We start from the raw sequence: 15,744 nt of genomic DNA, 5'->3' as shown, positions 1-15,744 counted from the left end.
TTTTATATATGTATAGGATACGTCTAAATTTGCATGCACAATAAATTCTTACAATGGTTACTTTATCCTAAAATATGATGTCTATTATTTGTTATAATACCAAATTTTTTTTTCTTTGGAAACAAAAATTCTAAGCAAAAGTTAGTAATGGTGAAAGTTTCATCATATCTAGAAATCATACAACTTTAGTCCTACATCTTCAAGTTCGAGCAATACAGCCTTCCAACTTCCAAGTCCAAGTCCTCAAAAAAAAAAAAAAAACTTCCAAGTCCAAAACCACGTGGAAAAAACAAAAGGAACAGAAAACAGATCGTTGATTTATCTCCCTCTTGTTATTGGGCCGTATAGTAATTAGAGAAGCTTTGATCAAGGCAGTAGAGGAACAGTTGGCGTCAACTCTAATCCATAATTGCTATTCTGGACATACGGGTACATCTCACTTAGATGTTGTAGTTGTAGTTGTAGTTGATGACATCCAGCTTTTGAGCAAGTCTTTTTGGAGATTTTAATTAATCTCTGATGATTCTCTGGCAGTTGTCAGGTTATGTAATTACTCCTGTTAATTAATCACTGAAAATATATACAAAGATGACTTTCAACAACAAAAGAGGGAAAAAAATTTGGGCCGTATAGCCAATAAATACGTCTGCTCCCTCCAAGCATTTGGAGCTCTGAGAACTAACGTCCGGCGGAGCCATCCTTTCCATGACGACCCTTTGATTTCACCGGAGGGGATGGCTAACCAGCCATTGTCATATGACGTCTGCGGATTCGTATCTGCCGCTGAAGTTGGGAGGGTCATCCTAGCATATTTTATGATAGTCAAAACACCACAGGGGTTCCAACCATCGTCGAGCTTGATTTTGCAGCATTTCGTACCGCAGCCCTGTACGTACTTCCCCAAGTCCTTCAACAGCAGAAGCAGATCATCATCCGCCTGCAATGCCAAACACAAATGGATGCTGAATCCACACCAGTGGCCGCTAATCAGTTGGCCAGTGGCGTTGCTGTGATGGCTTATCCGAAATTACGCTCTTGCAATTTCATAGCTCGGCTAAGTCATTGAGCGGCTTGCTGAAGCAGATTTATTTGTCTCCTTCAGCCCCTGCCAGTGCCGGCGACAATTTTGGATGTCCTGCAGAGTATCTGTGGTCACCGGCTGCTTATAACAATGCCTTTGAGTATGCAAAGAAGTTGCAGATCAAGTTCTCAACCGTGGACCTGACAATGAAGACGGGTTTGATTTCGTGGCTACACCGCCTAGTTGGGGAAGGATCTGGTATTACTCTCCTGTGCCCCTACCCAGAAGAGAACTTCACCGAGGACTCTATGACTTCAACTACAGCCCATCAGGTCCAAACTTCTGAATTATCTTCAAAAGATAAGGATCTTTTTCTTTCACTTGTAGCAAACCTATTATAATTGACAAAGTATATGGATCCATTGAAAATCCCCTCGTATCCATTTCTTCAAGAAATCTCAGTGCATCTTCATAATCACCTCTCCTAAGAAGTCCTTGAGCAATAAAACTGAATGTTATTCCATTAGCTGAACAACCATTCTCTTCCATTTTCACAAAAATCTCTTTAGCTTCCTCTAGCCTACCTTTTAGACAAAGAGTAGTTATCATTGTATTATATGTTACAATATTAGGTTCGATCCCTTTCAGAGGAAGAATATTGAAAAGATCCCGAGCACAGTCAAGGCTCCCACTTTTGCCCAATCCTTGAAGAATGATGTTGTACATACACACATGAAGTGCAGATCCATCAACTTCCATGTCATGCAAGAATTGCAGTGCTTCGTCCATGTTTCCACCCTTGCATAAGCCATCCAGCATTATACAGTACGTGTGAAAATCAGGATTTACATCAGCAGCTTGCATCTCAATGAATACTTTCCTTGCAGAACCATACCTTCCCATCCTAAATAAACCCTGCAAGACAACATTATAGATACTGACATTAGGCCTCAAACCTCTTTGTGGAATTTCTCTGAGGAGATGCATAGCCTCATCGTTTTCATTCTTTTTGAAATACCCATTCATTAGTATACTGTAGCTCAGAATATTAGGACCAATACCCCTACTAAGCATGGTCTCAAAAACATTTCTTGCTTTATCCATTTGACCATGCAAACAGTATCCATCCATCATTGCATTGTATGTAACAATATCAGGATTTTCACCTTTCTGAATCATGATCTGCAATATATCTTCTACATCTTGCATAGAACCTTCTGTAGAGAATGCAGCAATCAAAGTATTATAAGTAAAAACATCAGGAGCAATACAAAAATCAGCCATCTGATTCACAAGATTTGTGACATCTTTAATTCTTCCCAAATTACAGAGGCCATGAAACAAACAATTGTAGGTGACAATACAGGGGGCAACACCCTTTTCAATCATCTCATGTAAAAGGGCAAGAGCATCATCCACCTTTTTTTCTTTGCAAAGGCTATCGATAATAGTGGTGTAGATCACATTGTTGGGTTGAACATTAACATCTCGGCCATTTCCCATTACCCTGAGAAATTTAATGGCAGTGCTAGTGTTCCCCACCTTACAAAGCCCATCAATTACTGTTCCAAACATGACCACATCGGTTTCGCAAAGTTTTTCGTCTATTATTTTCTTGAACAATTCTTGGGCCTGGGAAATCCTATTTTGTTTAAAGAGGCCCTTGAGTAGAGTGCCATAAAGTGCTACACTGGGCACCAAACCACGCTTGAAGCAGGAGCCTAACAGAGAAAAGCCAAAATCTACACGACCCAAGAGGCAGTAACAGTTACTGGTGATACCTATGGCATACTCGGTAACCAGAATGTTGCCCGAAGCACACATATCTTTGAAAACAGAAACAGCAGAGGAATAATGCTTCATCTTACCAATACGGTTCAGCAGTTGATTGAAGTGAATAAGTTTAGGCAGAGGCCTCATCTGGACCATCTCATTGTACAAGCTCAGAGCATTTTCCAGCTCATTAATATCATCAATTTTCTTCTTGAAAGATTCATGGCCGATATCGGAACTCCTAGAAGGCTGATGGTTACTGCCAGCAATTGTTGTAACAGAAGCAGCAGAATGCGATCGAAATTGGGACTTCAATTTAGGGTTAGGGTTGGGGTTTGGAGGGAGAAAAGTTCGAGCAGAAGCTGAGATACCTGGTGGAGCTCGTGCTTTCTGAAAGTGAGCAATGGAAACAACAGCAGAAGCTCTTCTATTGATCTTCACCATCATAGGCTTCTTCATATTGCGACGCCCAAAGAAATCTTCTTTCTTTTATTGTGTCCCTGAATGGAGGAGGCTGCTCTCTCTCCCTCCCACGGCGGTGGTGGAATGGTGGCCGGCAGTGGGCAAATGGCGACAGCTAATTATACCGTGAAATAGCAGGCCATCCGGTGAAACGACGTAGTGTAGGTAGCCCTTGACTCCAATGCTACTTCGTCGCAAGGACCGAAATGCAACGGGCTTTTGCATCCGAAGTCCAAATCTAATACGTATTTGTTTTTGAGAAATTGTCATTTTCAAGCATTTTGTTTGTAAATGGCATTTTTCTTCATTTTTGGGTTATATGAATCAGAGCAAAAAAAAAAAAAAAAAAAAACTCCTATTTTTCATGGCATTTAAAAATGATTATTTGTTTGTGAAGTTGCAATAAACGTGAAAAATAGAAAAACCAAGGAAAATGCTATTAATGGATATGGGAGGCTCAATGTTAATTACATTTTCATAGACACATGTAAGCATGTATGAAAAATTAGGTGAGCATGGACTAAAGAGCTTTCGAGTCGAATTTGATGAACTTGTAATAATGCTAAAACTTAACATCTGTCATTAAAAAAAAACACACAAAATAGGATTTATGTTCCTATCATTCTCTTTTTTTTAAAAAAAAAAAAAAAATTAGTAGAGAAGGGGTGAAATTTGAGAAATAGAGTGAGAAAGAAGAGAGATTTGGATGCAGGGTAAAGTCTTAATTTTCGCCGTTTGATCAAAACGTAATCACATTATAGGTCGTAAATTCAAATTCTCCAACCTCCTCTCTGCTTTTGAAGTTCAACTCCTTCTTTGTTAGAATATAATATATTTTTTTAAAACATACCTTATACTTATAGGAGCTTTTTTTTTTCGTCTGACGTGGCCTTCCAACCAGATTCTATTTCTGTGAAGGAACCAAAATCAAATGGGAAGTAGAACATTCTATTGTTCATCAAAGCACTCATGATACTAGTGTTTTTACCAAAACCAGATTCTTGTATCCCCTCAATCAATGTCCATGGCCAAAAATCACAAAAACAACTCATAATGCAGATATAGGATTTACTGATTGGAAGCAGGTTCAAACCCTGAAAATTTAGCAGAAGAGCACCCCAAAATAAATCTAATTGGTTGTATAGATATTGCCAGACATGAAACGAAAACTCGCAAGCCAATGATACGGCTTCTGGTCATAACTCATATGTACATTGCTTCAGTGCCAAGTGCAAAAGAAAGCCATATGTATTCCAGATCAACAGCATATCATCGCTTTTATGCCATTGTTACCTTTAAGACCATGAATCTGCTGCTCTGCAGTCTGCACCGTCCAACTCTGCCTTGAATTACACATCTTAACTTATATCATCATCCCTTTGTCACTTGGGTCATTATTTTGATACCATAAACGATTGAGCAAAGAGTAATCACTCTCGACACAAACAAATATCGTATGGATCGAAAGTCATAATCTGCTTCCTACATGTTGTAGATCTTAGTTTCAGATTATTTGAGATAATTTAAATATATATATATATATATACTGTAGCACATTTTTTTAATTTGACGTATATGAGCTAAAAAAAGTGGTCCGAAAATGTGTTAGCGATGCAACTACTGCACTGATCCTGACCATCTAACCCTGATAGCAGCTACCTGTAAAGTAGATCATCATGCTTGTAAATAGAACAGATTCCAGAGAGTACGGCCGAACACCGATTATTCCAAGAACATAATCCGCATGATTCCTGTATTGCCAGAAAGGTAAAACTCGAAAATGCATGTATCTACCCAACCATCACAAATGATTAATTGCAGTACAGTAATTACTGATATCATCATGAATTCGAGCATAATACGAAGGGGGGAAAATGATAAAAACGAATCCAGAGTTGTAACATCACAAATCCAGGTAAGGCTGCGCACTGCTAACCGAAATCATTGACATCAAATTACATCTTGCGGTTCGGCAGAGAGTCATGAATCAAAGGGTCATGCACAAATACCGTATTTGACAACTTCAAGGCGCCAGAAAGCATATGCCCTTCACCCGCCCCTGTTCAGCCAAGGAAGAGAGAGAAGAACAGCGGCACGGACAAGTTAATCTTAAAACTCGAACACTAACGTATGACCAACCTACAATACAACATCATCACTGGCACCATGGAAAAAAGGAAGAAGAAGAAGAAGAAAAGAATTCAACATCAACCAAAAGGTCAAAATATCAGCACCCATATATATTACTAATATGTTATAAACCTTGGAAACTCGGTTTCATATGTATCATAAGTTAAACTACATGCTACAACCAAACATCAATTCACCGTCTGATCAATAATCCCCTAATTCAAGTTAATGTACCCATCAGCAAACATGTTTAAATATTTACATTGCTCATAAAATATATCCTACCATTTCATTCTGCTATAAACTACTGTAATAACTTCCGAAACTTCAAGTTTTTCTCTCCATGAAATCCCACAGATCAGTTGGTTGTCTTCATTTGACCTTGCAATGTCTAGGTCCTCCGACTAAACACCCAACTTCAGTAGCAGTTGATGGTGCATTTGCTGGAAACGCAACGGATAAATCCGGGCAACGGGCCTCTATGTACTTATCATGCCCCGGCAAAGCAACCTCATAATTCACAAGCATTTCAATTCGAACTTCGAAAACCAAGTTCCCACTTTTGCCACTGTCGTCAATATAAGACCGGACAGCAGCGAAATCCGCCTTGATAGAGGTTTCCTTCTTCCCCGGCAGAGTAAACGGCGGAAGAGTTGTCACCAAAAGTTGCTCGTTCCCGATGTAGATTCCAGCCACGAGGTCGATACAAGAGAGAGAGAATTTTTTCGGGTTTCGAGTAGTGAACATGACTTCGAAATTGCCGGAGAGGAAGGTAGGGGTGGTGGAGGAGAGATTGAAGTTGGAGATAGCCAGGGAGTCGACTTGGAACGTGGGAGGGTTGAGAATAATCAAGGATGTAAAGATGAGGGCGACGGGGACCAAAAAAATAGCGCAAACTGCAAAAGTGACGAGGTAAAGGGCGTTGTCTGGTACGATTCTCACAGCTTTACGAGGTTGGTTGTGGCGACTGGGGTGGTGGTGATGGTGGTGTTGTGGAGTAGGGGATAGAGGTGTTGGGCGGTGGCAGTGGGCTGCCATTGGTGTTTGGTTGTGAGTGAGGGGAGCGATCAGTTGTTGAGCTTTTGGGAAGAGCAGCCATGGAAGGAAGTCAGAAACAATAGTATCGGGTGGCTGGATGGTGAAGCTAGTGATGCGACTACGCCTGTAAAACTTATATACGGGTGTAAAAATTTTAAATGGTAACTTATACACAGGTGTAAAAATTTGTGAGTCACTTATATTAGTATTGGTACCTATAAATTCATTCAAAATTAATGAACGGATTTGGAAGGGTTATTAATGGACAAATTTGGAAGATTCAATATAATTGAATTGTGGCTGACACATCTAACTAACGACGACAAAATACAGAAACATGGTTTAGAAGACTGACAAAAAATTCTACTTCTACTACGAAACCTACAATCATTAAAACATGGGTTGAGAAGATGACAAAACTTCTTCTTCATGATAAGTGTGAAAGTGTTCTTGGTAAAATTATCAATCATTTAATGGGAGAGATTAGGGTAGAAAATGTACCACACAGACATGATTAAATCTACTTGGCACAAAAGTAAGGGGCGAAACTACCTTAAGTCAAATAATAATAATGCAGGAGAATGTGGAATAGAGGGATTCCCAGAAAAGAATACTCCTCCTACTAATATGTACACATGATGAGTCCACCTAATTACCTGAAATAGGAATTCGTAGTGGCTGTTGATAATCTACCTACATGGGTGATGTGGACGCTAGAGATAAAAGGAAACGCTTGCTATTGTGCTGCATGATGAGTCTTCGTTCATTAACACAACGTGGCGAACAAGGAAGAGGATAACTCCTACCATTATCATGATTCATGGGCTTCTATTGAGTGAAGTTGAATTCGTCAAATTTTTAAAAGTTGAGTTCGAACCCTGAACTTGGTCTTATACCTTACTTGAAATTGATCAAATTGAACTCTTAAAAGTTGGTGCATGTTCGAGTTTGATCTTATTTTACGTTACTCGAACTCGATCAAATCGAACTCAATCGAGTTCTCGAGTTCGATTTTTTTTTTAAATCTTTAACTTCTTTCCTATATATGTAGTTTCATAATAAGTACTTAAAAAATTATATATACAAGTCAAAAAAGATTCTGATGAGTATTCAAACTTTGGTTTTTACTACTCATACTCGATTTAAATATCTTATCAAGTAGTTCGAATTCAACTCTAATTCGATTAATGTTGAATTCGAATTGAGCCTTTGATCGAGTTGGCCACAAGTCAGAGTGGAGTAGATTTGTTCAAATTACGCCTATAGTAACCAAGAAGTAGATGATAAATGTACCAACCCTTAATTAGTGGAATATTGGCAAGTGAAGGAAGGTCTTGAGGCACTAGAATCGAAACCTAATAATTCAATCTTGATTCGATTAATTTAATTATCTAGGGCTTGAGATCAAACTGGGATTGCACTATGATTTAAAACATTACATCAATTCATTCTACGTCATGCTATTCTTGTGGAATCAATCAATTCGTCGGTTTCTTATTCTCTGTATTACAAAGACGTCCCATTCTTATTAGTCGACACCGTCTCGTGTCATAGTTACCTCACAAAACAAGCTAAAACCACCATAATAAGTATATGGTGGATTCCATGCAAACAACATTAAAACTCATCCAGGATTGGAAAGTTTTATCTCCCAATTCCGGTGGCCTATCAATTTCAAGCATTCAAACAGAGCCAGAAGGTTCCCCATGCACGTGTCCAATCAATTTCAACAATTTATTCGTACCAAAAAATAAAAGAAAAGAAAAGAAAAAGAATCAGTTCAGGGATTTCTTTTTGATAAAGAGTAAAAGCAAAATACAGGAAACTAAGGTAAAGGAAAAGGAGAGTGACTTCTTTTTGATAAAGGGTTAAAGCAAAATAAGGTAAAGGAACCATGCATGACTTTTTTGACAAGAAAATTACTTTTGTTTTAGTACCAAAATATTTTTTATAAAATAACTTATTCCAATAAAAAAAAATCTGCAAAATTTGCAGGCTACACACTTGAAAGAATAGAAAAATTTTACAATTGTATTGAAAAACTAAACTCATAAGCAAGAAAAGTTAAACAACATTACTTCTTGGCTAACAAAACACTAGAAAATGCTACGGTCCCTTTTGGATACGATACCCATGATGTTAATTCACTTATAACTTAACACGTCATTTAGTGATTTAAATTCTTGAAATAATTTAAAAATTGATAACTTTTATTCTATATCCAACGACGAATTTAATGTTATCAGTACAATACCCAAAAGGGACGCAGAAAAATCTCCTAGGATACTATGTTAGGGATTTCAAGGAACGAGTTCGAGAAAAAAGTTTGATTCTCTTTCTATTTTTGTTTAATTTGGCTAATGTAAGTACATTTAAATCCTCCATTCTTGTGTAACAACACCAAAGAGTAAGACTACTGATACAATCATCGTGGTGAAGATACGACCAACAATATGACTGATGGTCCAATTTTATATAGAGCATTAGAGATAGCTGTCTGAACAAATTGGAATACTTATCGTGAGTCATGTCGAGAAACAGAGAACAGAGTTAAAAGAACAGAGAAATCGATAAACAGATTAATAGCCAACATTAACACAGAAACATGCAAGCCAATGACACAGCTTCTCCTCATTTCATTCCATCAAACTAAGAATCTGTGACGGGAATCCGAAGTTAGCAAAAGAAGTTAACAAACAAGGGGGCTCTAAAATTCTCCAAAAGAACCGTGTCAAATTAAAGATTTAGCCAGAACATGCTTTAGAGCTTTACTTTGTGCTGTAAAAAATCCACAGATATGTTCTTCTCTCTTAAGACAACATGCCATCGTATCAAAACCACCAAATTGTGGCTTTTTTCTCTTCATTTAGACCACGAATTTTCTGCTGAGAACTCTCCGAATCTGTGACCAGTTAATTCTCTCTATCCTATAGTCTCGTATCATTCCTTTGTCACTTGGATGTTATATTGATCAAAGATAAATTACTGTCATGAAGAAACAGAGTATCATATGGATTCGATTCATAATTTGCTTCTTAATGATCATAGAACTAATCAAACAACTGCCCGGATCATCATGCATGCTATCTGTTCCGAATCTTCTGATGCAAACTATACGCCTGCAACTTAGATCATCAAGCATGCTAGTGGAACATCATTCATGATCAAACTTTCTTACCAAGTAATAAAACTTCTATTCAACCAGCACAAATAATTGAAAATTCCACAGGGATTAAATAAGATCCTCATCCTACCAAGATACAAAGTGGGGCAAATGATAACAGATCACAAGGCCGCCCTCCTACCCAAAACCATTGAGCTTGAATTACATCGTCTCATTCAGCAGTGTCATCATGGACACACCAAAGCACATAGAAATAATTGACAGTTTAATAGTGGCAAAAGGAATATTTGAAACTTCTAAAGCTCAGACTTTTAAACAAACAAACAGAAGAAGAAAAAAATACGCTTGTTTTTACAAATCTAGAATGCCAACCCAACAAAAAAAAAAAATAGAAAATTCCACTTCAATCAAAATTATTGGCTCCAAAAAAAAAAAAATCTGTATAACAGTAAGTAGTAACTAATATTAGAACGTCATCAACCTTTAAAAATTAGTAAATCATGAGCATCAGAAGTTATGCTGCAAGCTAAAAACCCTCATCAATTCATGATATATCTCATAAATAATCGTCTAATACAGAGTCACGTGCTCATCGCTAAAATTATTTACATCACTAATAAATATAGCCCGCCAATCATCATCATACTATAAAACTCCATTTTTCATCTTTCTGTAGAAACCTGATCACTTTTCTAATAGACTTGGATTAGTGGTGGGCTAATTAGAAGAACTCGCAGCGTCTAGCTCCTCCGGTTAAACTCCAAGCACCACCAGTGGTTGATCCATTGGGCAGAGTATTAACCCTGACCGATAAATCCGGGCAAGAGAAGACCAACCACTCCCCCTGTCCCCAGCCCCAGAAGCCAGCCTTGTAATGCTCTTTCATACAAATCTGCAAATTGAAATCCAGATTTTCATCACTCTCACCCCAGTCCACGTAAGCCCTAACGGCGGTGAAATTCAAAGCGATCGAGGTTTCGTTCTTCACCGAGAGAATGAACGGCGGGAGGGTAGTTCCGGAAATTGGATAGCTCCCGAGGTAAAATTCAGCCTCCAGGTGGCTGCATGAGAGGGTAACTTTTTTGTTGGGGTTCCAGGCGGTGATTTGGGCGTCGAAGTTGCCGGAGAGAAGGGGAGGGATGGTGGAAGAGAGGTTGAAGTTAGAGACTGTTAGTGAGTCGACTCGAAACTTGGGAAAATCAGGGTCGAGGACAATTGAGGCAATGAAGATGTAGAGGAGGATGATGAGGCCAATGGCAACAGCTGTGGAAAGTAGGCAGTGGGAAATGCAGTTGCGTAGTCGGGTTCTTCCAGCATTGTGCGGCTGGTTGGGGTGAATGGGTGCTGGTGGTGTTGGTGTTGGTCGTGAGGACGAGTAGTGGTAGGAGGTGGGGGAAGGCAGCGGTGGGCGGCCATTGGTGGTTGGAGGTGACTGAGCGGTGGCTGAACTCTTGGATGAATGATCGGCCATGGAAGAAGAAGAAGCAAGAGTTATGATAATGTGCACCATATGAACGTGTAAAATGCAAGGGAAGAGACGAACGTGTAAAATGATAGTTATAGATAGATAGAAAAGTGTAATTCACCATCAAGATCTTGCCGTCTGGTGGAATTCAATTTCAATATTTTATTGGAAGAATTTTGTGCGGTAGAGATTGTAACTTGTAAGTCGCGAGAAATTTTGCAAATATGGTATGTCAATTATTATAAAAAAAAAAATGCCTAAATTATTAGTATGAATACTGGGAAGACAAAAATTTCCCAAATTGTACTACGTGATTAGTATACTTAGCAAGGGAAGGAATCCCTCCACATACGCACATTAGTTTTTTCTGTTTTTAGGAACATATTAGCGTTTTGTTACATGATGAATTGACCTAACTTTAACTCATGTAGAATGGTGGCCTGTCAAGAGGAGGAGACCTCCAACTGTCATTGCATGTCAAGAAAATACTAAAAGACAAAGTAATCTAACCTCAATTTTGGTTGAATGTAGGCTAGCACAAAGAGGGTCTAGGTACTGGAACTGCACCCTAATACATTAAACTCAAATCAATTCTCTTTCACCGAATTAAACCCAAAAAAAAGAGCTTAAATCGATCAATTTAACTACTGTAAGATTTGCAGTCTTTTCTTGGACAAAAAATGAAAAAGGAAAAAAAAAAAGGTTTCAAAGGTCAAAATGCAAGCATCAATAACGTAGGAATCCATCCTTCATATCTCCTCGCTCTAGACTACCCTAAGTTCAAAGTTGTCAGATGTCGAAAATTGACTAATACAATGAGTTGTGCATTACACCTTTACCATTAATTCTAAGTTCTCACCTGTTCATATCATAGATACTTGTTTAGTAATACAAACAGGCCTGACATTTATTAGTTCACAGCGTCATAGCATGGTACAATTATTATGCTTCAAGTACAGTGGAATTCAAATAAGGCTTTTGCTCATCCAAGATTGGAAACATAAATTCCCCATTCCGATTCCTATATCAATTCAAGGATTCTTTGAATAGAGCTCTGAAGTTTTTGTTGATGATGCCCCAAATCATGTGACCTATCAATTCAATTCAAGGGTTCTCTGAATTGAACCTGCTGTGTATAAAGCAAAACTTAGGAAAAAGAGGTGAAGGAAACAAAAATGATTTTCTTTAAATGTTTTATGTGGCCAGAACGTTAGTCAATATTAGTATCAAAATTCCGTGCGTAATTATTATGGGATAGTTTGTTGACAAAGTAAACAAATAAGCAAGAAGAAGTAAACAGAACTCCATAGCTTTTCTGTACTTTTTTGGGCAACAAGACAGTGGTATTTTAGAGGTTTCAGGGAATGACATTGAGGATAAGGGTGTAACTTGCTAAATACATATGCCTACTTCCCCCATTATTGTGCAACAACACACATACAAAGACGAGTAATACTATCATCATGGTCAAAAATCAAAATACTCAAATTTGAACCCGAGACCACTTATCTTTTCACATGCATGAAAAAAATCAAGGGAAATGCTTTTATTGAATATGACAGCAGCAATAACAATTCCCATTTGCATAGATCAGTAGCACGATTGGACTGCTAAATGACACAAATACAAACGTATGTGAGGAATGGAAACACAAGAAGTTTGGAGTCGGGATTTTTGGTGAACTTCTAACAACAGCTTTGATAGCCCGTTTGGATTGCTATTTTCTGAAACTTATATAGAAAAATATACTGTAATGATTACATGTATGTGAAATAAAAAAATAATTAGAAAATATGTTCATGCAAAATAATAAAAATTTTTTGGTTAATAACGACAGTCCAAACAAATTACTTTGGACCCACACAAAATTTCGCGTTTAACTAGCTCATTCCTAAAAATGTCCTGCAAATTGTGCGGGACACAAAAATTATGGGATGGTTCGCTGACAAACTAACCACATAAGCAAGAAGAGAAGTAAACAAAACTCCCTGGCTTTTCTGTACTTTTTTGGCAACAAGATAGACGTATTTTAGAGGTTTCAAGGAATGACATTGAGGATAAGGGTGCAATTTGCTAAATACATACGTTTACCTCCCCTATTATTGTGCAACAACAATAATAGTAAGACAAGTATTCCTATCATTATTAAGGATGTAAATGAGATTAAAAAAGGCGAACATCCAAATGTTTACACTTGTTTTATCATTTTGACGAGTTTGAAATTTTGTTCAAATTTGACTTATTTATTTCTTGAGTCAAACTCGAACAAGTTTTTAGTGAGCTGAATTCGAGTTGAGTTTAAATAGTTTAAACTTTTTATATTCAAACTTTACTAATATACTAATCCAATTGAGTTCGAGTTGATCTTAAAAATTTATCAAACACAAATTACTATTTAAATTTGATTTAATTAGTTGGCGAATCAAATTCAAACAAGCTCTTCATGAGCCAAATTCAATCGAACATTGAATAATTTAATTCATCTTTTAACCTTAATAATTTTGATCAAAAATCAAATTATGAATAACAGTCAAATTTGAACCCAAAACACTTATCTTTTCACTTCACATGCATGAAAAAAGAGGGAAATGCTTTTAATGAATACGAGAGTAGCAACAACAGTTCCCCGTTGCATAGATCAGTAGCACGACTGGTTATATAGACTGCTAAATGAAAAAATATGTGTTGAGGAAGGAAACACGGGAAGTTTGGAGTCAGGATTTTGGTGAACTTCTAACAACAGCAAAATTAAGATCTCCAATAAATTAAAAACAAAAATGAAAAAAAAGATTTGTGTCACCCTATTTCTCTGTCATATGCTTTGGGCCCATAAAAAGCTGGTTGCCTTTTTTTTTTTTTTTTGGGCTTTAGCTTACCTGTCTTGTGCAGAATAGTGAGGGACATGCATTCCGAGTTCTCAAATCCGAACTCGAATAATTCATAAATGCTTGTTGGGTATATGATACATCAAGGAAATCACAAGAAGCAAGGAATTCTGGTATGCAATTTCAACTGCGTTGGGGGGGGGGGGGGGGGGAACCAAAGACCCTGTGGCAGTTTATCGAGCAACTCCAAAACATAGCCAAGAAATTTTTAGCATTTATTCATTCCTCTAACAAAAACCAGGTTATATATTCCCCTCCATGTCTATGGTCAGAAATCATAACATTAAATTCATAATGCAGATATAGAGATAGCTGTTTGAACAAATCGCAAAATGTGTTACAAGCATATTCAATTGTTTTTTAGTTGACCATGTTTGTTTATTTTGTTCCACCTAGTTAGTGGAATTTGTAGACTTAGTGGAGTAGATAGTTGAGTTAGTGAAATTAGTGGGATTAGTGGAATAGTTAGTGGAGTTGTTTTGAATGCAATAAATAAAACAGATTCATGTTATGAGTTGTGTGAGTTTTACAAAGAAATAAACTTTTGTCCTTTGCTTATCTTTATTATTTTTCTCAATAATTGTAACAATGGCATCAGAGCCAGATTTGTAAGTGAAAACAAAAATGAGTTGTGAAAATTGTGTTAGTGAGTCACGATGGCCACCGACAACTTTGTGCAGCCAACAATTCCTCATTTTGATGGTCACTATAGTTATTGGAGCATGCTAATGAAGAACTTCTTGAGATCAAAGGAGCATTGGCAGGTTATCAAATTTGGAGTACTAGAGCCAACAGTCGGAGTAGTATTGTCAGAGGTGTAGAAAACGAAGTTGAAAGCATTAAAACTGAAAGATCTTAAAGTCAAGAATTACTTTTTTCAAGCTATTGATCGAGTCATCTTGAAAACAATTGTTAGCAAAGATACCTCCAAAAGATTTGGGACTCCATGAAGAATAAGTATCAAGGAAATGTGAAAGCAAAATGGGTGTAGCTTCAAACTCTTCGGACCGAATTTGAGAATTTATGCATAAAGTCAAGTGAGTCAATCACAGATTATTTCGCAAGAACAATGGCAATTGCTAACAAGATGAGGATCCATGGAGAGAATTTGGAGGACATCACCATTGTTGAGAAGATCCTTCGATCGATGACAGCAAAATTTAATTTTGTTACATGCTCTATAGATGAATCGAAAGATATTAATACACTTTCAATTGATGAGTTGCAGAGCTCTTTGCTTATTCATAAGAAAAAAATTAACCAGCAAAAGAAAGAGGAGCAAGTATTGAAAGCTTTAACAAAAAGTCACTTAACATGAAGAGGAGGCAGAGGCAGAGGCAGAGGCAGAGGTAGAGATAGATGAAGTAATTATTGTGGCAACCAACAACATCAATACCAGCATCAAAAAAATCAATTTCAAGAAAGAAAAAGAGGATGAGAAGGCCATCAATAAACAATTCAAAGGCCAAAGTCAGCAGACAAGTCTAATGTTGAATGTTACAAATGTCATAGATATGACCATTATCAGTCAGAATGTTGAACTAATTTGAATAGATAAAATAGAAAAAAAACCTAACTTTGCAGAAAAAGAAAAAGAAGTGTTTCTTTTGATGATGTGTCACATGAGTGAAGAAACTCAACAAGACATATGGTATTTAGATACCAGTTGCGGTAGCCATATGTGTGGAGATAAGAAGACATTCTCTGAGTTGGACGAGTCATTCCGTAATATTGTCAAGTTTGGTAATAACTTTACAATTTCTGTTACGAGAAAAGGAAGGGTAACTATCCAAATTAAATAAAATTCTACTCACACTATCACTGATATTCTTTTTGTTCCCAACTT

The 15,744-nt window shown here is 37.3% G+C and overlaps 3 protein-coding genes across 4 annotated transcripts; all 3 read right to left on the bottom strand.

The window, feature by feature from the left end:
- Window positions 1–542: 542 nt before the first annotated feature.
- On the bottom strand, window positions 543–3,511 carry LOC140004302 (uncharacterized). Of its 2 annotated transcripts, none has more exons than XM_072074489.1 (2): window positions 3,166–3,511; window positions 543–3,035 (listed from the first exon to the last, which is right to left on the bottom strand). In XM_072074489.1, exon 2 carries the CDS (start codon window positions 2,948–2,950, stop codon window positions 1,340–1,342), a length of 1,611 nt encoding a protein of 536 aa, XP_071930590.1. In that variant the 5' UTR covers window positions 2,951–3,035; window positions 3,166–3,511; the 3' UTR covers window positions 543–1,339. The 2 variants fall into 2 exon arrangements, with proteins under 2 accessions (XP_071930590.1, XP_071930591.1); XM_072074490.1 differs by having other exon boundaries at window positions 543–2,238; window positions 2,890–3,509.
- A 2,247-nt stretch (window positions 3,512–5,758) lies between these two features.
- On the bottom strand, window positions 5,759–6,424 carry LOC140035508 (uncharacterized). The gene has a single exon (XM_072076766.1). The coding sequence runs from the start codon at window positions 6,422–6,424 to the stop codon at window positions 5,759–5,761; it is 666 nt and encodes a 221-aa protein (XP_071932867.1).
- A 3,845-nt stretch (window positions 6,425–10,269) lies between these two features.
- Window positions 10,270–11,058, bottom strand: LOC140035507 (uncharacterized). Its single transcript, XM_072076765.1, has one exon. It carries the CDS (start codon window positions 11,056–11,058, stop codon window positions 10,270–10,272), a length of 789 nt encoding a protein of 262 aa, XP_071932866.1.
- Window positions 11,059–15,744: the final 4,686 nt, after the last annotated feature.

Source organism: Coffea arabica, chromosome 2c (genome assembly GCF_036785885.1).
Source record: "Coffea arabica cultivar ET-39 chromosome 2c, Coffea Arabica ET-39 HiFi, whole genome shotgun sequence".
In the NCBI taxonomy this organism is placed as follows: Eukaryota; Viridiplantae; Streptophyta; class Magnoliopsida; order Gentianales; family Rubiaceae; genus Coffea; species Coffea arabica.
This window is presented reverse-complemented; position numbering and strand designations above follow the sequence as displayed.

Excerpts from the sequence above, each read along its gene's own strand:
- LOC140004302 (XM_072074489.1), bottom strand. The coding sequence starts at position 2,950 with ATGGTCCAGATGAGGCCTCTGCCTAAACTTATTCACTTCAATCAACTG.
- LOC140035508 (XM_072076766.1), bottom strand. The coding sequence starts at position 6,424 with ATGGCAGCCCACTGCCACCGCCCAACACCTCTATCCCCTACTCCACAA.
- LOC140035507 (XM_072076765.1), bottom strand. The coding sequence starts at position 11,058 with ATGGTGCACATTATCATAACTCTTGCTTCTTCTTCTTCCATGGCCGAT.